Here is a 25,094-nt window from a genome sequence, read left to right as displayed (position 1 = left end):
TTTTTTTCTGAGGCAGGGTCTCATTCTATAGTTCAGGTTATCCTCATCAAAGGAATCCACTGCTTCAGCGGGGATTACAGGTGTGAGCAACATGCCTGGCCTAGGTGGCAACAGAGATAATATCCCAAGGATTTAAGGAGGATGGAGTTTAAGCATATGCTGGGCAGCCAGCCAGCCAGCCCTGAGGATACTGAGGCACAGGAGACTGAACTTGGCTTGGGGCTGCTGATACCTGTCTCTGAAACAGAGTCACCTGTGACAGTGACGCCTTTTACACCCACTGGAAAACAGCAACCGACACACTCCATTTGGGGCTGAGCACGCATGCGTCATTTACCTAAGGATCCATTTACTTATTTCATGAGGGTGGTTTCTCTAAGACATCAATCCACATAGAAATCAAAGCAGTAATCTTCCTGGATCTCAGGCTGAGCCCCTCTCATCATCCCCAAGAAAGGGTGGCTACCCCCTGGTTGGGGAAAGCTGTCTTCCACAGTCATGTTTTTCAAGGTGTGTTCAGGAAGCCTTGGGGGAAAACATGTTTGGAAAGTCTGGCAGAGCGCCCCCTCTTGGAGACTCAAAATACATTCATAGAGTGAAAGCCAAACAGAAAAAAACTTTCGTTTTGCCTCAGTGTTTTAAATCACAGACAACCCCTCCTCCCCCCCACCCCCGTCCACATATCCACCCACTCCTGCCACTCAGGACTGTTGTGGATGACAGACACAGTGTGGTTGAGAGAGCCCCAGTGATCTGCTTGGTACCTTCAATATGGTAGTCATTCAAACATCTCTCTCTGGAGGCATATCTACAGTCTGTTAAAGAGAATAATTCATGGCATAGACAGAGTATTTGGAATCTGTGAGAAAACCCACAGTCCAAGAGTCGACTTAACTCAAGTCCACAGTGTACCCAACAAGCTGCAGACAGCACTCTCGGGTCCAGACACCGCCTTATAAGGTGGTCTGACATTTTCTCATGGCCCAGACTGCCCTCCAAAAATATCCAGAGACAGCAAGAATGGGAAAGGCTCTCCCAGGGCATTTCAAATAATCACATGCAGGCTCTGCTGCTGAGTAGTGCAAACACCTGCTTGCAGCTCTCCCCCCATCAAAGCTCTGGGCGGCAGAGTCCTTGACAGGAGGGCACTGAGGAGGGAACACGACCCTCGAAGCGTGAGCCCAAGCTGCTTTCTTTCTGTACGCCTCCAGAATGTGCTCCAAACCTGTCTTTGCTTTATATGGACAATAGATGCGTGACTAATTTTCATCTGTGTGCCTTTCTGCCCCTTCCTATCCTTGGGCTGAAGCTGTTTTCCAAGGCTCCTGAAGCCTATATTGCTTGGGAGGTGCTGCCCCCTAGTGGGAACAACTGGCCAGCACACGCGGAGGCGGAAAAGGCGTTCCAGACTGTTCAACCAGGCAGCAACTGCAGTACATCTGGATTCCACCCACCCATACAGATGTGAAGGTCCTGCTGTGGGAAGCAGTTTATGCTCTAGAACTAGGGAGCATCAGGTGCTTCAACACAAAACCTCTCACTGATTTAGGTTTGTTACACAAATGGGAGTCACCAGGCAAACTTATCTTTTGAGGGAAAAGTTAGTTTTGGTATGGAGATTTTCCCATGTAACAACATGGGTGTCATGCTAAATAGGAAAAAAAAAAGCCCCTCATATTTTCCAAAGAAAGTGTTGGTAAAAAAAAAAAAAAACCAAAAACAACAACAACAACAAAAGAAGTTCACAGCTTTCCCCTGGTCTGGTTCTTAGATGCAAGGAGAGGAATGTTAATAGGTATGGCTATTTTTGGTAATGGTTACGTTTCTTCACTACCAAATGGCTTGACAATGAGCCAGGCTATTTGTAAGACTGGGATTAAAAAAAAAAAAAACCAACAATATGATGAATTGCAATGCTACTTTTTACTCTTGTTAAAGGAACAGACCCCAGCGGCATTTTTGGAACACTGTGTGAACAGGCAGCTTCCTAATTACAGGCAACTCTTCCATGGTAAGGCTCATACACACACAATTGCCACAAAATAGACAACGGTGACTAGAAAGACCCAGCTCCCACTGCCATGTTAAAACTGTAAAGGCTATGTGCACCGGCAGCCTTGACCACTGGCTTTCCCACTGGATGCTCCCAGTCAGTTTTCCTAAGTGAGAACAAAGGGTCTTGTGTAGTCAAACGGCCATGTTGGGGACAGGGAGAGAGAGTCGGCTCCTTTGGGAAATGACAGTGGTTAACTCTGAGAAAGACTGCAGACTTAGACAGGAGGTATTGCTGCGAGCACAGGAGAGGAAGCATGCAGGGGACTTGATGAACCTGTTCATGGAGACAAAGAGGGAGGGAAAGAAACTGGGATCCAGAGTGGGACGGTCAGAAAGGACCCTGCTGGGGACATTCTAACCCAGGTCCCTCCAACACTTCTGTTTGAGTTTGACATTGTGGAAAACTCTCAGGAAGGTTCTGGAATTGGAGCCATTTTTAGGTGAGGCACTTGAACTTCACTACCAGTGTAGTCTTCATGAAAGACAGACACTGCTGGGAAACAGTCGTCTGCTGAGTTGGGGCTCTGAGAAACACTAAAAAGCTGAAAAGGAAACGCCCCTAAGAAACCGCCACAAGCAAACAAAACAAAAACCTCACTGTGGGACCAAGGTTCTCAACTTCTTCTGGCTAATGGTTTAGATTTCCTGGTTCCTTGAGGGGAAGGGGGCTGCTCATGTTGTAAGCATGCTGGCAGTTGGCAGCCTGCCTTGGTGAGTGTCCAGTCTAACTGGCACAGACAAACAGCTGAATAAAGTCTATTTCTGGCAGGGCAGTGGTGGAGAACACCTTTAATCCTAGCACTTGGGAGGCAGAGGCGGGTGGATTTTTGAGTTCATGGCCAGCCTGGTCTACAGTGAGCTCCAGGAGAGCCAGGGTTACACAGAGAAACCCTGTCTCGAACCCCCCCCACCCCCCCAAAAATCTACTTCTCCTTTAAGTACAGAACCAGTAATATCAGAAACAGGCTTGAAAATCATCAAAGAACAAGCTGAGTCCATAATGGAATGGGAGTTCCCACATCCTTGCAACATGGCCCCAGATCAGACCCAGGCAGAGCACACACCAATTTATTTTGGAATGCGACATGTATCAGTGTTTTATGAGTATAACTTACTACTACATTAACATCAGATAAAAACAGCTTTCAAGTGCATGCATAGAAAGTTAAGCATAGTTTTTGAGCTCCTTATTTCTAAATATACAAAAAATACATTTAAATTATATAATTTTAGTGAATCAAAGACTTATAAAATTACAATCTTGGTTTTCACAACATAGAAAAAATACAAAATGACTATATATACGGTTGTATCTTTTTTACCCAAATTTCAAGGGAGCAGTGTGTTCTGACTTTGATATTTTATAATGGTTTATCTGAAACTCAGAACTGAGCATGTTTTTCAGGTTGGACCTCAGCAACACCAGGCTTTTAATAGAAATGTAAAGCCAACACAAGTGAGCAAGGCACGACTGCCTCATCTGTCTCGCTGGCCGGGCACTGTCCACGCCATCCTCTTGTTCAGTTTGCTGAGACGAGGACAGTGCTTTACTCCACGACTAACTCCACCCATGGGGCCTTTCATGATTGTGGTCCCAGCCTCAGCATGATGCAGATGAACAACACAAGTCTACTGAGGCTGCTGAGCACCTCAAAGGCTCCGTCCCTTCCTTCCGCAGAGGGCCCCTGGGGGAGATCTGACTGCAGTCAGGTGGGCGCTGGCGGGATGACGGCTGACTCTAATTCTGACAACACAGCCACTGAAGAGTACCTTCCTCACTCACACCTACCTCATTAGATGTCACACCTGAGGAGGCTGGATGATTACCTCAATGGAGAAATCAAATCATGTTAGGGATGAAAAAGGAAAAAAGACCTAAAAGCCAGCTACTGAGAGGCATCGGAAGGCCACCCTACTGTCAGCTGCATCCTAAAGCACACGTCAAGCAGACACTGGATTGAGACCGTTCTGTAAGGGTGACTATATTCTCATTGCTGCAGCTCAATCTGATGCAACCCAGCCAAGCAGATGCAGCAATGAGAAAGGCAGGTGGGAAGGGTCCCTTGAGCCACATGACCTGCTTCTCACTACCCCTTCTGGGGGCATTCCAACGCAACAGTAACAATCTCAGATACAGTAGAAAGGCATCAGATGAAACTCAAGTTGATTCTGTTTCACAGAAGCAATATGGTTTGGAGGAATAAAAAGGGAGAAGAAGTTGAAAAAAAATATTTCCCACATATTTGTCTATCAAATACCAGAATAGATTCTGATTTCAACACAGCCAAGTCAAGAGAGCTGACTCGAAGCAGAATTCTAATGTTCAGTTTGACAATAACTTATTACACACCTGCCTGCATTAGCTTTTCAAGTTCCTATAAAAATATGCATTTGAAAATGTAGTTTTCATTATGTTCTTCTGATTGCAACAATTATATTCTAAATGACAATGGCAAGATTTTTAAAGTCTTAAAGATAAACAAAAAGGAAAGAAAAAGAAAGCAAGGGGAGAGATATTATTAAGAAGGTACTGTTTAAAATCGAGTGCTCATCTAAACTTGGGCCTGGCATTCATCCGAACCTTGTTTTCTATTTTAAAAGAGGAGTTTGCTGGGTGCACTGTGGAAGCAGTGGGCTGGGCGGGCCTGGGCTTTGCCTGTGGCCTCTCCAAACCATTCCTAAGGAGACTTAGATACACAGGTGAGTGAGGAAGCACTGTGAAGACACTGTCAGACAGGGCCAGTCCGGAGCAGATCGGCTGCTCTGACCCACGGGGGGACAGTGTTACCTGTAGCCTTTCCTAGAACATGTGTTGTTTCTGGACTTACAACTTGGTGAGAATTACATAGGAACACAATCAGGAAAGGTACCTAAACATAAGAGTAAAAATTAAAATAAAAAGTAAGTAAAATCTATTTCTGAATGCCTTCTGCGGACCATGGTGGTAAAGCAAGCCTTTGCAAGTGCCTTTAATTACAGATTTCCTCCTCCTGTGTGGCAAGACGGGCTCTGAGTCTGTCAGGAAGGATCTCGCTGGGCAGGACACACCCGTACTCTGAGCAAAGTACACGGAAGGTACTCAGCATTTCCCAGGCACCGAGCTTTCCCTCTCACACCGTGGCTTGTTAGAATCTGACTGAAGCCAAGTTCCACGCAAGAGTCCTTAGAGCTTACACGGACTTACTAAGTTCAAGCATGGTTCTCAGCGGCAGGCAGTAACGACTCAATCGAAAACAAATGAAAGGCTTTTAGTGGTTTTCTGGTTACAGGCACTACCCAAAGCTTCTTAGCCATATATGTCTTGTAACTCATTCACTAGATACGTGGGGCTAGGTCCTAGCCAGAACTTCAGAGCATTCCAGAGCACAGTTTCCAGCATGCAGTCAAGCACTTTGAGAAGGGGAAGGCTAGCCACACGCAGACTGCAGCCTAGCTTCTGCTGCAAGCCGGGCAGTCAGTTGGAACACTGTTGCCCCTCAGACCGCAGCTCTAGGCCCTGGGTGTACACTCTCTACTGCCAGATGAGTGGAGGACATGGAGGAGATAAAGGCCAACCCCCTTCTAGCGCCATCATAGGAATTGGCAACTTCTGGTCAGAGCATGCTGAAAAGACCAGCTAGGATGCTTTATGTAACAGCCTTTTGCATTTTTCATCTTTTTATTTTTATTTTTTATAAAATCCCAGGCCCGTGTGACACTGGATTTTGGTTTTTTATTTTGTTTTGTATTTAATATTTTAAAAATAGTTCTTACTGGGAACTCAAAAAGTCTGCAGCATTTTTTGATCATTGAAAAGTTTGGTTTGGGGTGGTGTGGAGAGCTACTCAAACTTCTTGTGTTCTTCGGTGTGAGAAAGGACCTTTCTTCTCTGGTGTATCATGTGGAAGTACAGCTGGGGGAAAACTGGAAGACAAGAAAGAACAGTGGGTTAGCAAGCCTCTGAAAGCTCTGTTCACTCAAAGCGTGTGGTCCTGATCCTGACGGCTTTCTCATCCAGTGACCAACGGCAACAATTCAACAGCAAAACAACAGGAGAGAGAGGGACACATTGCTCCCTTCAGCTGAGGAAAGCCGTATGTACTGCTGTGACAGACACTGTCTTCACTGCTGTACAGTCAAGGAACACAGGGCACCAAAGTTATCATTTGTGCTGGAGAAACTGAGAACAGAGTTTCCACCCTGCTGACGCTCTGCTTACCTTCACATTTATTCTGGTTAACTTCAGAACAACCAGAGAGAGACTTTTGATGGAGGCATTCCTATTTCAGAGGAATACCCAGAGAGGGTACACAACACACCTAGGGTCTCACAGAGAACCTGGGAGGACCAGGTCCTGTTTAGCCAGTCTGTCTTGAGGTAGAGGTGGGAGCATGGGCGGGGTGGGGTGGGGTGGGGTGGGTGGGAGGTAACAATAACCCAGGGCACTTCCTGAGAAAGGTTGCTCCTTAGATGACAAGAATGAGGAGGGAGAGGAGTGCTACAAACTGTGACTTAAAATATAACAAAGCAGGGTTGGGATGCAGAGAAAGTCATTATATAAGGAAAGCCAGTATTTTGGACATCAGGTATGGGACAGTCTTGTTCTTGGTATTGTCTCTTAAAAGAAGGACTTGCCTCCCTAGAGAGTATTTCACAAGTGGGTTGGAGTTATTGGCATTTAGCATATGAAAGTAGGGACATTGAAATATCCCCAACTAACACCTGCTCACCACAAATGCCCAGTGGAGAAGCACTGCAAACTGGACATTCCGTCACCACATCACTGCTGTTCATCCCTTCCTCATCCTTCCTCTTCTCAGTGGTGACATCTGTTTTTCAGGGTAGCCTGCATCTGAGGGCAGGTGGTTTCTATTATTGCCAGTTCTCCTGGGATAGTCTCTTCCTTACTTTTCAAATGGATTCCACCCTGATCACTTTTCTTTCTTTTTTCCTTTTCTTTTCCTTCCTTTCTTTCTTTATTCCTTCCCCCACCCCACCCCACCCTCTCTCTGTTTGAGGCAGGATTTCTCTCTGTAGCTCTGGCTGTCCTGGAACTCAGGCTGACCTTGAACTCAGAGATCTGCCTGTCTCTGCCTTCCACGTGCTGTAATTAAAGATACGCACCATCACATCTAGCTCCGTGTTAATTAAAATTTCAGTGTCCACCCCCACAAAAAGAACATCAAGCTGTCAGAGGTAACCAGAGATGTAGCCAACACCCCCAAGGCCCACTGCCACTTGCACTCACAGTTACTGTGAGGAAGTTACTCACAGAAAAGGCTCAACTTATGCAGAGAATTCAACAGTGACAGAACTATTTTGGTATGAAAGCCAGAAAATTTGACAAGCTCTATAATCTAAAAACTGGAAGTAAGGATATAATTAAGCCATAAGGAGTGCTAATTGTAATCATTTAAAAATGGGGGGCCAGCCACACTGCTAGCTTTCCCTTAGGAAAGGGACTCTGAGCTAAGCACGCTAAGGACACCTTCCCTTCTTTCCCTGGCTGCATTTGTGACTGCCTTACCCACAGAGGGTGGTAATGCCCCAGTGGCTACTTGAGAGGGTGGCCCCTCAGTCCTAAGGGAAAGAACCCGAGTCTATCAGCAGAGTCATGCTACAGAAATGAGGACAGGTGTGTGTGTGTATGTGCGTGTGTGCGTGCATGTGTAGAGGACAGAGGACAAACTGCAGGAGCTGTCTCTCATTCAACCATTCAGGTTTCAGAGATGCTGCTCAGATCCCAGGCTAGGCACCTTGACATGCTGAGACACCTTGCTGGCCCAGGTGTGGCCCTTTTCATTCTACTACAGTCTGCAGAGGCCCCTAGTGCTCCAGGTACATGGATGTGTGTGAGAGGGGACACTGGATGCTCTTGGACTGTGTTTTAGTTCCAGTGGTTACTTCTTGGTGGCCAAAGCACTGAAACTCCTTTATCAGAATGACCACTGTGTTCAGGACAAACAATTCCTGACATATGTAACTCCATCCAGCCATGTTGATGAAAGCCTTGACAATATTAACCTAAACAGGCAGCTGAGAAATCAATCATGTGAACTAGAAAGCAGAAAGCAGGAAGAGGAAAGAGCCAAGGCTAGGAGAGCAGAGCTCTGTGGCTCGAGACACAGGTCAGCTGTACAGAGCGCATGCTTCTCTTGCAGAGCACCATGTGGGGCAGCTAAAAGCATCTTTAATTTTAGTTTCAGAGGATCAGATGCCTCTGGTCTTCTCAGGGATCTGAACTTATGTACTTACGTGCACACACATCTCATCCATAATTAAAAATAAATCTTCGCTGACTTAGTGGGTAGAGGCACTTGCTCAGCAAGTCTGACAACATGAGGTTGAGCTCTACCTCTAACCCTGTCCTCTGACCTCCATCTGTGCTGCGGTATGTGTGTACCCACTCACATTCTCCTAACAAATCAATAAGCATGGATGAAAACGAAGTCAGTCAGAGTTCTGGGGCTGCAGACACAGGCTAGTGGGAGAGGACCTAGGCCTGTGCTTGAGCCTCTCTCCCTGAAGGTCAAGATGGAAAGCCCCACAGGGTTGGCTGTGTTTTCCAGCAGGGGCCCCAGTGTCATGGAGGGCTGCTGTGTCTGACCTGACAATCAGCCTAGCACTAGGCAGCAGGGAGTCTTGGCAAGGCTGGTTGCCAGGAGAGAAGGTGGAGGACACCTTGGGAACCACTCCTGGAATGAGGCCTGGCCAGCAGTCGGACCCTGGAGCTTCAGGGTGACGTCCCCACAGAGGTGTGAGTGTGTGATGCCTTTCCTGCCCTTTCTAGCCATTCAGAGTGGGACAGATCTCCTGTTTATCAGAACAGAAGCAAATACCGAGGCACCCAGGGGTGCTATTCTCAGAGTAGTAAAGTCACTGCTGTGCCTTGCTGCTTTGGAGCTGAAAACACGAAGCTCCAGGGAGCAAACCCCGAAAGGTGAAAAGCCACGCACTTGCGTTATGTGTAACTCTTCCAGATCTGCCTTTGTTTCAACATCCAGCATGCTTTCTGAAGAGAAATGGATGTTAGTCACCAAGGTTTCAGCATTAAAGAAAGCTTTCGGTAATGAATAGAGTGGAAACTGAATCATGAAGCAGGACTGTGTCCAAGAATTTCTCCAAGATAAATAAATGTTCAGATGAAATCTGGATGGAATTTTTTTCTTCACAATGCGTAAAATGCAATTCTACAAAGGGATACAAACATGTCATTTATGATGGTTAGGGTGACTCACTCAGATAATGCTGGGGGCTAAAGAAATAAAATTTATCCCTGCTTGAACTTAGTGGGGCTTAGAGGAGACTAAGAATTACAGTGGCTACAGTAGAACCAAATGAGCTTGGTTTGTCCTTGGGTCTAACAAGGTTCTGTTGGAGTACAGAAATCAACCAGAGGAGTTACAACTCCTCATGATCAGCAACCACAACACTCCCCTGACAGCACTGTCAAATGTGCCCTTTCTGTTCTGCCCCTGTGTGTTCAGAGGTACATTTGATTTTCCGTACATTTAAGCCATCAGAGGTTCTATTAGAATAACTGGAAGCCACACTGAAGGGAACATTGTGTACAATTCTGAGGGTTTTGTACTCAACAAGAAAAGGGGAAATGTAGAAAAACAATACATCTGCTTTTATTTTGTTATTTGTTTCTGGTCAGCTACTGGTCTTTTAGAGTGAAAAGAAACTGCCTATTTTGATATACTGAGCAATGCACACATCTTTTTACAATGTTTTTCACAAACTACATAATAAAGTAATTCTGAAGAGACAGAAAAATAAAGCTCAGGTAAGGCCGTCAGTGGTTTGTGCTCTCTCCTTGTACTCGGCCTAACACAGGGTTACCTACACTGAGAAGGGATAGACACTGCGACTCTATAGAGAAGGGCTCATCTTATCCAATTACTGCCAGAAAATCCTCTCTGAAACTCAGTGGTCAAGAAAAACCAAAGTGTACCATAAATGTGATTTATATTACATCGAGAGCAAAGACGTAACTCTAGTTACTGCAGAGCTGACCTTCATCATATAAATATACTTACGTGGAATGTAGGAGATCATGATCAGAATCAGGAATGCATGGTAGTCAAAGGAGAAGTTGTATTTGTTAGGTAAGCTGATGGAGTACAGGCCGGCTTGTCGGACAAAGGGCAGAGCTGCGTATATTGTGAGTAGCTCTCCTGTCACTCCCATTGGGTACAGCACGATGAAAAGTGTGTACCTGAAACAGAACAGAGTCACTGAGCACTCAGAGCCATGTTTATAAGCACTGCCTTCTCAGAAAGCTAGTGTCTGCAGCTCCCCATCACTCATTTATATCAGCCTTTACACACCAGTTTTTGAAAGGGGCCACTGTAGGTTCCCAAATGTTTCCAAATGTTCTAAAGCAAAGGCATTGTCAGTCAGCCTCGAAACCTTCAGAGCATGCAGCTTTAGAATGATGGAGGTAGAGAAGGGGTGTTAAACTACAGCAAGGGCCTTCCCTGTTGGGGCAGAGAGGAAGGAGATGGAGCAGCCATGCAGGAATCCCTACCGCATGCCAAGCTGCAGGTGGACTGAAGAAAACAGCACATCATACAGCTACATTCTGCTATTTCCCAAATGCCCATACAAGCTACCGTGAAAATAAAATCTTGACTAATTTTAACATTAAAAAATTCCTAATAGCTCTGAATTTTACAAATAAACCCACACAAATAAATTTTCACTTTAAAAAGTTTTATCTCTTTTAAAAGAATTCAAAGGGAGCAGGAGAAGGCTCAGTGGTTAAAAACATTGGTTGTTCTTGCAGAGGACCAGGGTTCGATTCCCAGGTACACATGTGGTGGATCACAGTCATCCATAATTCCAGTTCCAAGAGATCTTCTGACCTCTGCAGGCAGAGGGCATGGACGTAGCACAAACACCTGCAGACGAAACACTCATCTACATGAGGCATCATCGTCCCTGTGGAAACTGTCAGCTTGGATTTAAGAAAACTGTACCTATTTATGGCTCAACATTAACCTGGATTAAGCTTCTAGGCACAAGAATCTGCTGAGAAACAAGTCATGTTCCCTGTTGCCAACCTAGACCATTAGGCAGGGCAGTAGAGAAGAACTATCCATAGACCATAGAGAAAAATAAGCCAAAGAATTCTCTGAGAACTAAGCCACACCTCAGCCAGCAAGTGTCCCCGCAGACAGACACTCTCCATGATGGTGGTGCAGGCTGCTTGGAAGCTATTAGTTTTCCCTTTGCTTTTCCCCCTATACATAGACTATTAAAAAAAAAAAGGCTCATATCCATGAAATGTTGGAAACTGGCTTCCATTCCTAATTCAATCACTAAGCTCATAAACTGTGCAGTAATAACTGTTTTCTTTTTAGGAAATGAGGTGTCTTAGCTCCAAAGTCAGCCTGGACCTTTCTGCTCTGTCCCCCTCATCCCACATGCACAAAATCACAACTGGATAAACAGATATACCATCAGCCTTTTGTCTAAGTCATAATTAAATTTCATTATTGTTGTTGAGACCAGAGTCTCATTCTGTGGCTAGAATTTGTGGCAATTTTCCTGCTTCAGCCTCCCAAATTCTGAGACTAGAAAGGGGTGAATCACTATGCCTGAACTCATTCTTTCTTTAATGTATAAATAAGTACACTGTAGCTGTCTTCAGAGACACCAGAAGAGGGCATCAGATCTTATTACAGATGGTTGTGAGCCACCATGTGGTTGCTGGGGATTGAACTCAGAACCTCTGGAAGAACAGTCAGTGCTCTTAACTGGTGAGCCATCTCTCCAGCCCCATATGCCTGAATTCTTAATGAATATTACTGGCAAAAATAATCAAAGCAAAATAAAACTTATAAGCTGAAAAAACCATGTAATGATTGTTATTAAGTAAAATGACCTCATGTGTCATAGTTTCTTAACAAAACAAGACTAGGAGATGTAGACACAGACCAGAAATCACCACAAGGGGACAAGTTCATCAGCTACACTAAAGGACAAAAATAGATATTATTATATTAAATCTCTGTTGAGTAACTTAACTGAAAAGATCAGATTTCAAGAAAAATAATCTAAGTAAAATATAAAGACTTTAGAACAGTGTTTCTATAAACAAAAGTCAAGACCTTTCTGGTGAAATCCCTCCATCTCATCCAATTTTAGTTTTGAGAAGTTGGAGGCAATACTCAGGCAATAAAAGGCAAATACGGTGTGGGTTCTTACAAAGTTAGTACTTGCTGTATGTACTTCTTTACCTGGCCCATTTGATGATGTAAGGCAAATGGTTTAATAGACTGAATGTGTAAAAGGAGTAACGGATAATTTCCGTGATTGTCCAGGCAATAACAAACAGAAGTACACTGTCTTCACTCTGCACCTGGAGGAAAAGAATAATGACGTCAGAACAAACAAAGGAACCTGTCAAAAGAGGCATTTTATAGTGTGCAGTGCCTTCAGGGCTGCCCAGCCACAGCCACCCACTCTGTCCTCAATGGCTGTAGCACAGCTTAGAAAGGGCTTGCTGATCAAAGACACAGCACCTCCAACAGTTTTGCAGAGGCAGTGATAAGAGACTCAGTGTAGACCAGTAGGAACAGCTAAGAAGGGAACTGGACGAGCAGGATCCCTCAAGCAGAGAAATACAGCAAGTTTCCTTGCTACTCTGAAAAGGGAAAAGTGAGGTGGTAGGAGTCAGAAGTAGGTAGAGGAGGCTAGGAGGACAAGCGGGTGGGAAGCTTGGGATCCATCACTAAAAATTTGAGTGCAATTAGTGTGACAGCAGGGAATCTGAGGACATTTCCAGAATGCAAATGCGAGGTAGGGTGAACTCAGGGGAAGAGGCACAGGCCATCTATCTACTAGGCAGGTAGCCTCTCAGAGAAGAGCAGCCTGGTCACTCACAGGAGGCAGCTAGAACCACAACAACTTTGACACTGCCTGCTCTTATGCTGGAGAAACGATAGCCCTGGCGAAGTCCCCTTACGTGGTTGATAGGTGCTATCCCAGGGGAATTTATGGCTGTAATACAGACTCCAGCTCTCTTCCATCCCACTCGGAGTTTATAATGAACCTTTGTGAGCAAAACCCAACAGACAAGCTTGTACTGCGATTCACCTCGGTTTTCCCATGTCCTACACTGTTGGTGAGCTGGCTGAGGTCTAGAAGTCCTACTCAGTGAACTGAGCAGACTACTATGCACTGATTTCTCTGTCTCATCCCAATCCCTAGTGACAAGGGTGCAGTGACCCTGCCTTTACTTTTGCTTCTCTCCATCTGCAGAGCCAACAGTTTTTAGCACTTTCATTCTTTCTCAGAAAGTGTACATGGAGCGATCCACCTACACAGTGAAATAAGTAGTCATTTACATAGCTATTAACTAAATTGCCCTGACAAAGAACTTCATAAATGCATGGTTACTATTCTCTAAAAATAATAAGAATTTCATACTGTCAGGAGCAGGAGTACTTTTTGCTTTCCTGGTGCTTTCCTATTAGCCACGGAAGGCCAGAGCTAAGTACCTTTAAAGCTCACGCTGAGGGCTCCAGTCTGCCCACGAAGCTTTGCTTAAAGCCTATCGGATACCAAAATCTAAGTTTATAGGATGTGTTCCTTTTCAAGGACTTTGTAACCCTCGTTATCTGACAGTGATGTATGTTTTTTATAGATTTATTTTATTAGTATTAATTTTTACAGCTATGGCTAAAACCTGGCTTAAAGACTTCTGACAGGCGGCCCGCGGCCCCTCCAGTGTTCTATACTCTACCTCATCCTGGAAGCCCAGTGTGTGCTTCAACTCATCTTTTGTTTCCCCAAAGCACTTGATGCTTTTCATAGGAAAAAGCTTTACAACTATCTGAAGCAAAAGGATCCCACCTACTCAGCTCACTCTAAGGCCCAGTTCCCTTCTTTTTAATACCTAATATTGGTTTGTGTCATCTTAGTGGCCTGCACACAGACAGGTAATAAACAAGCAGATGAACTTCAAACTTCTCACTCTGACCCAGCCAAACAGATAGTTTGCAGGAACAGACAGCTTCCACACGTTACTCTTTACCCTGATTATTTCAGAGGTCAGGATTAGGAAAGTGGTCATGTTGTACAGTTATAACTGCAGATCACTGATAAATACATCCTTGTGATCAAGATGGGATTTGCAGAGGTAGAAAGACAGCTTAGATGTTACGAGCATTTCCAGAGGACCTAGGCTCAATGCCAAAAACCTACATTGTGGTTCACAATCATCCTTAACTCCAGTTTCAGAGGATCTGATGCCATTTTTTGTCCTCAGTTGTCACCAGGGACACACGTGGTACACAAACATACATGCAGACAAAACATCAATATACATAAAATTAAAATTAAAACAAGAAGAGATTTAGATAAAGTCAGAGGTAAATCTTTCTGATTTGTAGAAATTATTCAATAACAAAGAACAAGGACAAAATGTAATAGGTTAAAATCAACAAGAGGACTAAAAAGACCAGAACTGGTATCTGTAAGTCATGTCACAACAGTGTTAGTCACAACAGTCAAAAGGTAGATGAAAGCCAAGAGTCCATCAATGGAGAATGTATCAACAACTGCATGCATGTATGTGCACACACATAATACAAAATATTATTAAGCCTTAAGAAAACTCTTACGCATGTTACAACATGGATGAATGAACCTTGAAGATTATTATCAGTTAAATATGCCATCTGCAAAAGGACAAATACTGTTTGATTCAATTCACATGTAGCATGTGAGTGGTCAATTCAGAGATAAGAAAAGGAAAGATAGAACGTTGCTAGGAGCTGGGCAGGAGGCTGGGAGACCTACTCTTTAACTGGTAGAGTCTCAGTTTGGGAAGTTAAAGAAAATTCTGCAGATGGAAGGCAATCATGGGAATGCACTTTAAACTCTACACTCAAAAATGACCAAAATGGTAAATGTCATATATATTTTACCACAAAAAAAGTAAGTTAAAAATAAGCTAAAAACCCAATTATGTCAAAGTCAGTAAAAAGAAATGTAAAGTTTTCTATAATTCAATAGCAAAATGACTTGAGTCCAGACTAAAGAATACTCTGGCTCATGAACCCAAGAGATGGGAGCCAAAATGGTAACAGGATGAGGGTATAAAACCCATGTTCAGCACTCAGCCACTTGCTGCTGTCCCTGTGACTACACTCTAGATACAGCAGACCCCAGCTAGGAAGAAGTCTGTCAAAAGAACACTTGCGCTAACTAGCAGAGCTTAGCTCAGGACAGGAAACAGAGGGTACTTACTTTAAAGTATGTAAGAAAAAACACCATTAAATATGAGACTAATGGACAAAAGCAAAAGGAATAAGATCTTGGTCTGAAATCAGAAAACCAACATAACAAACTAGCTGGCCAAGAATACCTGTTACCTTGTAAAGCTGCAGGATTCTGGGCCGTGGACTTAAATCCACACAGAGTCCAGGACCAAGGAAGAATTCTACAGAGAATGGGTGAGCTGAGTGGGACCTGGCAAGGGCGTCCTGTGCAGTGCCCCGGAAAGTAACGGACAGCCTTGGCCTGGAAAGTCACTAGATGGACTAACATCATGAGATCCAGTCCCAGCAAACAGGGCAAGGAGATGGGGAGGAGGCAGGCGAGAAGAGAACAAAAGATCTACTGGTTGCTGAGTGGGTGGGACCAGAATATTTTATTGTCCCTTGATGGTAAGGTCTTCTGCAGACCATGTGCCATCATTCAGCTTTCTCAGCTCCAATACAGGTCTGGTCCTAGGGCTGTGTGGAACTAATGCTCTTACATTGGATGAAAACTAACTTTTTGTTTTTGAAGGCAAGAGTTGGGACTATTATTCCAACAAGTGGGGAGCCTCCTATCTGTTAGGAGGTAGTGATTCACAGAGAAATGACTAATAGCTTCATGGAGTTCTTTTAGGCTAGTGTGGCTTAGGGAAGGCATTTTGAGAAGGCAAAGGACAAGTACTTCAAAGAATCCAGCTCAGTTCTCTGTACTTGTTTTGTAGCCCTGGCTGGTCCAGGACTCACTAATAGTCAGGCTGATGACTATTTGTAACTGTCTTTTTGCCTTTGCCTATGTGCTGAGGGTGAGGAGACACAACAGTCAACTCAGCTATTTCAAATTAAGAAATAGAGATATACAACTTCATTAATTATCAATATTCATTGAATATATAGAGGTCAAGCTGGTATCTGCATAGATGGAGCCTTCATCCCTACATTCTGGTCCCTTTGGTGTGGGAAAAGAGACCATTTTTTGCTGCCAAAGGAGAAATCCAAACACCAAACCTTCAACTTACAATCTGTTCTGCCTACAGGATGTGCTGGGGCAATAGCAGTACAGAACTAGTGGGAGTGGCTAAGCAGTGTTTGGTTTAACTTGAGGCCCATGTTACAAGAGGGAACTCACTGCATGGATGACCAGGAGCTAGATACTGAACACCCCAGAGATCTAAGGGTAGAACCAAACACAATGGGCCAAACAAACCCACAAACAGTATAATAATTCCTAATGATATTCTCTACACTCATAGATCAGTGCACTGTCCAGTTGCCATCAGAGGCTTCCTCTGGCAGCAGATGAAAGTGGATGCAAAGACCCAAAGCCAGACATTATACAGAGAGTCTTATTGGAGGACTCCACCTAGTCTTTCCCTTTGGGGCTTGAGGAATCCCATGAAGGAGGAGGGGGAAGGACTGAAGGAGTCAGAGGGGATGGAGGACATCAGGAAGACACAGCTCACTGAGTCAACTAGGCAGGGATTATATGAGCTCACAGAGACAGAAGCAGCAAGCACAGGGCCTGTAAGAGTCTGCACCAGGTCCTCTGTGTATATGCTATGGCTGTTAGCTTGGTGTTTTGTGGGACTCCTAACAGTGGGAATGGTATGTATCTGGTTCTTTTGCTTTTCTTGAGACTCTTCCTCTCGTTAGGCTGCCTTGTCCAGTTTCAGTATGAGGGCCTTTGCCCTGTCTTTTTTCTTCTTGTTTTGTCATGTTTGGTTGTTGTCTCTTGGAGGCTTGTCCTTTCTGAAGGGAAACCATGGAGGAGTAGGTCTGGGAGAGGGGAGGTTGAGGGGAGATGGGAGGGGAAACTGTGGCTGGGATATATTGTAGGAGACAAGAATCTTTTTCAAAAAAAAAAAAAAGAATTAAGAGATTTAAAGCTGAGTATGGGGGTATACACTTATAATCCTAGCACTCAGAAGGCTGAGGCAAGAGGATCCTGAATTTGAAGTCAGCCTAAGTTACATAGTAAAATTAAAAAAAAAAAGGGGGGGGGAATTGCATGCAAATATTCATGGAAGTGACACAGCTCATAATTGTGACAAAAAGTTTAAACAGCTGAGATATCCAGTAACCGAGGACAGATAATATATTCATACAACAGAATATGATTCAACATGAAGGAAGGAAATCAGCATGTGCTACAACACAGAGGAGTTAAACAAACCAACAAAAACATTTGTCATGCTGTGTAAAAGAAGTCAATTTTAAGTGGCCACTGTCTAGAAATGGCAAATTTGGAGACAAAAAAATGATGGCTATGGGCTAGGAGCACCAGTAAACTATAAAGGGCACAAACCATCATATTATGGTGATAGAACATTCTAAATTAGATTAAGGCATGTTGCTTGCACAACTTGATAAGTCTGCCAAAAAAGTAGTGGATACCTAAAATGGTGAATTTCAAAAAAAATTACAATAATAAAGTTTTAAAAAACAAAATTTTCTATAAATAAATACTGATTTTTAAGGGGGACGGGGTCACACGAGGCAAAGAGGGGAAAGGGTGATACCTGGGATTTATTAAGGCTCAGAAAGGAAGAAAGCAGGATAGCGCAGGCATCCACAGGATCTCTAGCCTAGGCTAGCTTCAGACTCCCTTTGTGGCTGAAGATGACCTTGAATTTCTAATCCTTCGTCTGCACCTCTTAGATGCTGGATTACAGGCATGCACCACTATACTGGTTTATATGGCACTAGGGTTTGAATTGAGGGCTTTGTACATGCTAGACAAACAATATGTTAACTGGGCCACTTCCCTGTCCCCCAAGGGTCTTGCAGGCACCTGTTTGTCAGAGATGCATGGTTCATAATGAAGGCACAGAGAGGGTTAGCAGAGGTACCTCACTAGCAGTGTGCTAGATCCCACCACACACCACAGGCACTGGTTCCTATCCCTGATCTGAAGCCAGGAAGGAGGTAGCGTGTAGGTGGCTTGTGTGGTTTAGCCAAGTGAGTTTACATAGAAATCCAAACTGGAAAAACAAATGGGCACAAGAGAAAAACCTTTACGCACAAATATCATCATATGTTTGACTTTAAAAGGCACAGGGATTATCAGCGCATGGAAAGCTGTCACTTTTGTTAAATTCAAAGGAAAACAGATGGTGCACACAAGAAAGTTGCTATTATAGAAACCCCATTCTTCTTAGTACTTTGAAACCTGCTGTTTATCACTCCACTCATTGCAAAGACCTTCTGAGACCAAGCTTTATGGCAAGCCTTCTTTCTTCTTCTTAATACCCCTTTCCCTGGGAAGAGAGAAGACAGGAGAGGAGGAAGCGACGTGATAAGGTTACAGTAAAATATGGGATGGGACTAGAGGCTATTCTTGGAACACCACTCAGGGAGAGTGTCTGTCTCTTAGTCTGCCTACCCTAGACAATGGAAGTCAATTCTCTCACAGTTCCAGAGCCTGAAGGCTGGACCAGGGTGGCAGTATGACTGGTGGTGGCGAGAGCTTTTCCTAGCCTACAGGTAGTTACCTTCGCCTTAGATGAGGGTGGAGAAGGGAGCTTTCTGGTATCCTATAAGGATACTAATTCTTTATGACCTTAGACAAATGCAACTGTCCTCCAAAGGCTCCAGTCCATATACCATCATCACTAGGATCATGTCTTCAACACAGGCATCTGGACAATGCATTTGGCATGTGTACAGACAGGGGCACTATGTGGTCCAAAGCAATGTTCTAAGCCAAGTATTTTTCTGTAGGAGGTCCTGTAGAGTAAATAAGTTGGGATGTGCATGATATGAAAACTTAAAAAAAAATCTTGGTTGCTTTTTTACTCCTTAAAAAAGGTAAAGTGGCCAGATATGGTGGCACATGTCTTTAATCCCAGTACCCAGAAGGCAGAGGTAGGTGGGTCTCTGTGAGTTCAAGACTAGCCTGGTTTACATAGTAAGTTCCAGGTTAAACAAGACTACATAGTGAGGTTGTCTCAAAAAAAAAAAAAAAAAAAAAAAAAAGGCAGGGAGTGACACACACCTTTAGTCCGGCAGAGCAGAGGCCAGCCTGGTCTATAGAGTGAATTCCAGGATAGCCAGGGCTATTATACAGAGAAACCCTGTCTCAAAACAAAACAAAACAAAAACAAAACATCAACCCAACCCAAAACCAACCCCACCAAAACTCCTGCAGGCTGGATTTGGCCAATCAGCCAACCGCTATAATAGGTTCATTTAACTGCTCAACTTTGCTCTTCCTATGACCCCTCTTTCTCCACACAATGGTATCTTTCTCCAGCATTCCTTTTAAAGGCTAAATCTGAAGGACAGGAGTGCAGTCAATATGATTTTCTTGTTTGATAAATGTGTCCTGAGGACATTTGTTCATGCAAACGGCACAGTGCATTTGTCTAAAACTATGTGATAAACTAGAATAAATAGAATGCACACCTAGAGTATGTGCTGTACTTTCATAAGGTGGACGCTTACATTACACACACACACACACACACACACACACACATACACACACACACACACATGTCACTGGCAACAGTCTGTTCAGCTCGATTTTGTGATCACTGCTGTGCTGTGCTGACCACAATGATGGTCTATGGTACAGACCATGTCTATAGCCAAAACACTGTGGGAAAGGAAGTCTTCATGCAAGACTATGCACAGGCTGGCTGTTCACATCAGAGCATCTTAGGATATCCTGTGCTTCCTGTGTTTGTTTCTCTTCATTGGAAAAATGAATGCCTATTCAACTTCTTTGCTTATTCTTTTAAATAGCTATATAGGCAACAATAAAGCTATTATATCGACAGTCTGAGTTCTTATACACCAAGTACTTCTGTGCATAAACTGCCTCACAAATTCCCATCTTACAATGGGAGTAAAGATCTGAAAATCCAACCTTAACCTTCAACATTTCTGATATGTCTTCTTAGTTCTGGGCCACATATATATGAAATAAATGGCCAAGTATGGTTGGGAAACTATGTACCTGGAATAAAGAAATAAGCTAACTCATCAAATAAATCAATTAAGAAAAAGAGACTTCTTCTGGCTGGAGAGATGGCTCAGTGGTTAAGCACTTACTACTCTTGCAGACAATGGGCCTTCAGTTCCCAGCACCCACACAGTGCCCTAGTTCCAGAGAATCTAGATGCCCTCTTTTGGTCTCAGAGAGCTCTACACACACACACACACACACACACACACACACACACACACACACACTTTAGGCCTCCTGATTTTGGTGGAGATATTTGTAAACATGAAATGAGAGCACTAGACTCAAGTATTGGAGGAATCAGTCTAACCTTATAACATATACATATTCACATGCATATACAAGATAGCTATAGTACTTTTAAATGTGAGTGCACATATGCACACATACAGGGAAGTATGCCTTGGCTTTCTATACTTAAAGAGCCCATAAGCAATCAATAGCATTTCTGGTGCTTTAAGCTCTTCAACTGCTCAATTTCTAATTCTTTTTAAAGTGCAATTTTAAATTAAAAAAAAAAGATATGTTTTAATCATATTACTTCCCCTCTCAGACACTCCTTCTCCTACCTACCCAACATCATGGTCTTTCTCTTTCAAAGACAAACAGAACAAACAACACCCCCAAACCCCAATCCAAAAGACAAAAAAAAAAGCATACAAAACCCCATGGTTTGATTTATATTGGTCAACCATTTCTGAGACTGGGGCCTGCCCTGGAGTGTGTCACTTCATTGACCATACTGATTTCCCTTTCCCTGCAGATATCAACTGCAAATACATTCTTGGTTAGGGGTGGGCTTTGTGCTTGCTGTCCTGCATGTGGGGATTTTCAGACCATGATTCTTAATACAACTCCCCACCAGAAGGAGCCTGGACTCCTTAGAAAGAGGCTCTTGGGCAGGGCAGGGAAAGTATAAGGTGAATCTGGGACCTTTTCACTCCATAAAGTAAGGTACTACTGAGGATGGAAGTAAGATGAAAGAACCAAGAGGCTGCCATGTTGCCTCCCAAGGAGCACAGGAGGCCATTTCTGTGGGTTTCCTGCCAAGAATACATGTCTTGAATTGTTATGAGGAAACTCTGGATGGATCTAGGTTGGAGGCCACTATAAAGTATACTCTTTAAAACTGTCAAGGATGTGAGCACGGGTGTACACATGTCAAAGATGGAGGGGCTTTCTAGACTGAGGCCTGACAGATGACATGAACACCTGTCACCTTACCTCCTTCCCTTCTGTGTTGTGCTTAGCATAGTACCTGAGGCAGACAGCACCCCTCCCTGTATATACACATGTGCATGCATATGCAGAAACATCTAGAATATATATATAACTATATTGTTTGTACATGCATGCGTTGTTTGGAAAGTTAGTGAAGTGTGCACAGGCCCCACGGAATAGGTGGCAGTGCTAAGCCAAGCTGGCTTCCTTATGTGGAGGGCTATATACAGGTACTAAGTACATAGCTCCTACACCTAAGTATCTGGAGGCAAGAGGATGCCATGCACATCTTACTTACAAGGTTCAGAAGAGAACCAATGATACACATATGCACATATAGAAACAGAATGAATGTAGTAAAATGTTAACAGGTGAAAGATCTGAGCTATAAGTATACAGCTCACTGTATTGTTGTGACAACTTTTCTGTAAGTTTGAAATGATTTCAAAATAAAATTTTTTTTCCTTTGGTGAAAAATTTCACCAGCTACCATGAAATCATTTTAATAAGTACAAAGAACATATTAATTTCTATGTGAAAAATTAATTACAAACATTAGGATTGAACCGAGGGCCCCGTGCATACTAGGCAAGCACTGTATCACTGAGCACATCCCCAGCATAAACAATCTTTTAAAAAACATCTAGGGGGCTGGGCATGGTGGTACACACCTTTAATCCCAGCACTCAGGAGGCAGAGGCAGGCGGATCTGTGTGAGTTAGAGGATACCTGGGGCTACAGTAGAATGAGCTCCAAGGCAGTCAGGGATACACAGTGAGACTATCTCCAAGAAATAAAATAAACAAAATATAAAATCCATCTAGCTGCAAGCTGGGGGGGCGGCTCACACAAGGAAAAGGACAAAAAGACAGATAGGATTCCTAGAGCAAGTTGGCTAGTGTGACTAGCCATATCAGAGTGTTCTGGGTTTGACTGAGAAGCTCCCTCAAAAGAGTAAGGTGGACAGAGACTGAGGAAGGCATGTCAACCCAAGGCTTCCACATGCACGAGCACCTGGAAACACATGCACACATGTGTGTACACACATACTGCAAACATAGACACATACACACACCACACACAAGAAAAAATGGAAAACAATTCTTATAGCTATAGTGGGACAGAAGCAGGAAGATTGGTACAAGTTGAGTCCAGCCTGGTCTTTAGTAAGTTCTAGACCAGTTACATGGTGAGCCTTGCCTCAAAAACTGCAAGAAAGGTCCAGTAAGATGGCTCAGCAGGTAAAGACGCTGGCCACCAAGGATGAAGATCTAAGTTTGACTTCTGGAACCCTACTGAGTGGAAGAAAAGAACTGACACCCCCAAGTTGTCCTCTAAGCTTTGCTTGCATCCACATACTAAAGAGATAAATGAATAAAGACAAAACAAAAAACAAAATAAAACAAAACAAAAAAACCCTAACCAACCAAACAAAAAAACCCCACCAAAATAAGAAGCGAGCACCCTGGGAGTCAATTTAGAAGTAAATATAATTCCTACCAGGCTTGTACACTGTTTGGGGTGAGGCTTCAGGATGTGCTGGAGAGACAGGTTATGAAACAGTCTTAGGAAAGACATGAACATGCATTATAGAAAACTTACCAACAAGGGTCTTTAAGAAGGACTCACAGGTTGAAGGCTGGCCCTGAGTGTGTGCTAGCATTTTTACTGTCTTAGAGGATAACAACCCCAAGGGCAGGCCACAAACTTGCTTTGAAGAAGGGCTAGCCTAGTTAGAAGCCAAAATCAAATTCTTAATAAATGCTTTAGATTAGGATAATAATCATGATTATGATAATGATAGCTCCCATTAGCAGGGATAATTATTCCTTAAGCAGGATAAAAGTAATTATGTAGAAAATTTCACCAGTTACTGTGAAACTATTTTAATAAGTATAAAGAACATATTACTTTCTATGTGAAAAATCAATTATGTTTCTGCTTGAAACCTCAGGACATAGAAAAGGCTTCAAAACAGTTACAGGGACGTCATCACTACACTATCTTGAAAGGATTTGTCTACATGATGGCAGGTATGAGTCTACACTCTAGTTGACTGGGTCCTTCTAAGTGCCAGGGCTTCTCTAAGTACTTTGTATATGTTAGCTCCCAGTGTGCTCTAGGAAGGATAGGAAACGAGTGTGGGAGATGGGCAGGGCTCCTTAGGAAAAACACGCCCATGCAATCATTCCGTTGGGGCAACTGAGGCAGGACAAGTGGTCAGAGCACCTCACTCTCCCTCTGCTTCACTAACAATCTGTGCCAGGTGGTGTTTTGGTCTGCCTGATATGGCTAGCCTGCGCTAGACTGCAGTCCTCATGAGGACAGTAACGACATTCCTCCTTTTTTCCAGACTCCAGCTCTTAGCCTGAGGCCACCGAAGCCCTGTACTGATCCTAGCCAGTAACACAAGCTGAAGGACTAGGACAGGAGAACACGATAAGGACAGTCTCCGCCCTTCCCTTAACTTGAAAAAAGTAACTCATTTGGCTGATTTAAAAAAAAAAAAAATTATCCTTAGTAAAATATAAAAATATGGATAAGGTTGTTTAAAAACAGACATTTGGATTCTTTACCTTTTAACACAATTTCATATACTAAAGTACTCTTGAGCTGGGCAGTGGTGGTGCATGCTTTTAATCCCAGCACTTGGGAGGCAGAGGCAGGTGGATTTCTGAGTTCGAGGCCAGCCTGGTCTACAGAGTGAGCTCCAGGACAGTCAGGGCTACACAGAGAAACCCTGTCTCGGAAAAAAAAAAAAAAGAAAGAAAGAAAGAAAAGTACTCTTTATGATTAAATCCATGACAGGATATACGACAAACCAGAAAATACCTTTTTTGTTTGTCTGTTTGAGACAGGGTCTCTACATAGTCCTGGTTGTCTTAGAACTTACTCTGTAGACCAGGCAGGCCTGAAACTGCAGAGATCTACATGCCTCTGCCTACTTAGTGCTGGGATCAAAGGCATGTGCCAGCAAGTTTGGCTAAAATACTATTATTTTTAATAGAAAACATGAACTAAATAATTTAAAAAATCACTATTTGCCCCATTTAGAAATGAGAAAAATGTGTTGTTATCCACACATATTTTTTTTTAACTTATAGTGACAAAGGAAATTGATCAAAACATTCTTATGTATTGTAATACAATAACTAAGGGCTTTTTCTTCTTCATAATCGTCTTAGTCTTCTTTTTTCTTGGCAGCAATTTGAGACACAGTCTCATAATATAGCCCAAGTTATGCTAAAACTACAATCCTCCTGTCTCAGCCTCCAAAGTGTTAGTTGGGATTACAAGTATGAACCACCATACCCAGCCCAGGACAACATTTGTTATTTTATATATGTGAGTGCTTTGCATGTATGCTTGTGTACCATGTGTATATACTATCTATAGAGGGCAGAAGAGGGTCTCAGATTCCCAGAGACTGGAGTTACAGACAGTTGTGAGCTGCCAATGTGGGGGTAGGACATTAAACTTTTCCAGTCCTCTGGAAAAGCTACCAGTACTCCTAACTACTTTAAAAACAAACATACAAATAAGACCAAGGAAAAGACTTTATTTATTTATTTATTTTGTGTGTGTGTGTGTGTGTGTGT

General features: G+C 43.3%; 1 protein-coding gene across 1 annotated transcript in view; it reads right to left on the bottom strand.

Moving 5' to 3' along the window:
• Positions 1 to 3,107: 3,107 nt before the first annotated feature.
• Hacd2 (3-hydroxyacyl-CoA dehydratase 2) overlaps positions 3,108 to 25,094 on the bottom strand; it is a 91,045-nt gene continuing 69,058 nt past the window's right edge. The window contains exons 5-7 of the mRNA XM_031363769.1: positions 12,282 to 12,403; positions 10,077 to 10,255; positions 3,108 to 5,958 (exon numbers count right to left, since the gene is read on the bottom strand). Of these exons, the coding sequence (XP_031219629.1) occupies positions 5,876 to 5,958; positions 10,077 to 10,255; positions 12,282 to 12,403 (384 nt within the window). The 3' untranslated portion in view covers positions 3,108 to 5,875. The remainder of the gene's footprint in view (positions 5,959 to 10,076; positions 10,256 to 12,281; positions 12,404 to 25,094) is intronic.

This window comes from Mastomys coucha, unplaced genomic scaffold (assembly GCF_008632895.1).
Source record: "Mastomys coucha isolate ucsf_1 unplaced genomic scaffold, UCSF_Mcou_1 pScaffold12, whole genome shotgun sequence".
Lineage (NCBI taxonomy): Eukaryota > Metazoa > Chordata > Mammalia > Rodentia > Muridae > Mastomys > Mastomys coucha.
The sequence above is the reverse complement of the archived record's forward strand: the minus strand, read 5'-3'. Positions and strand labels throughout refer to the sequence as shown.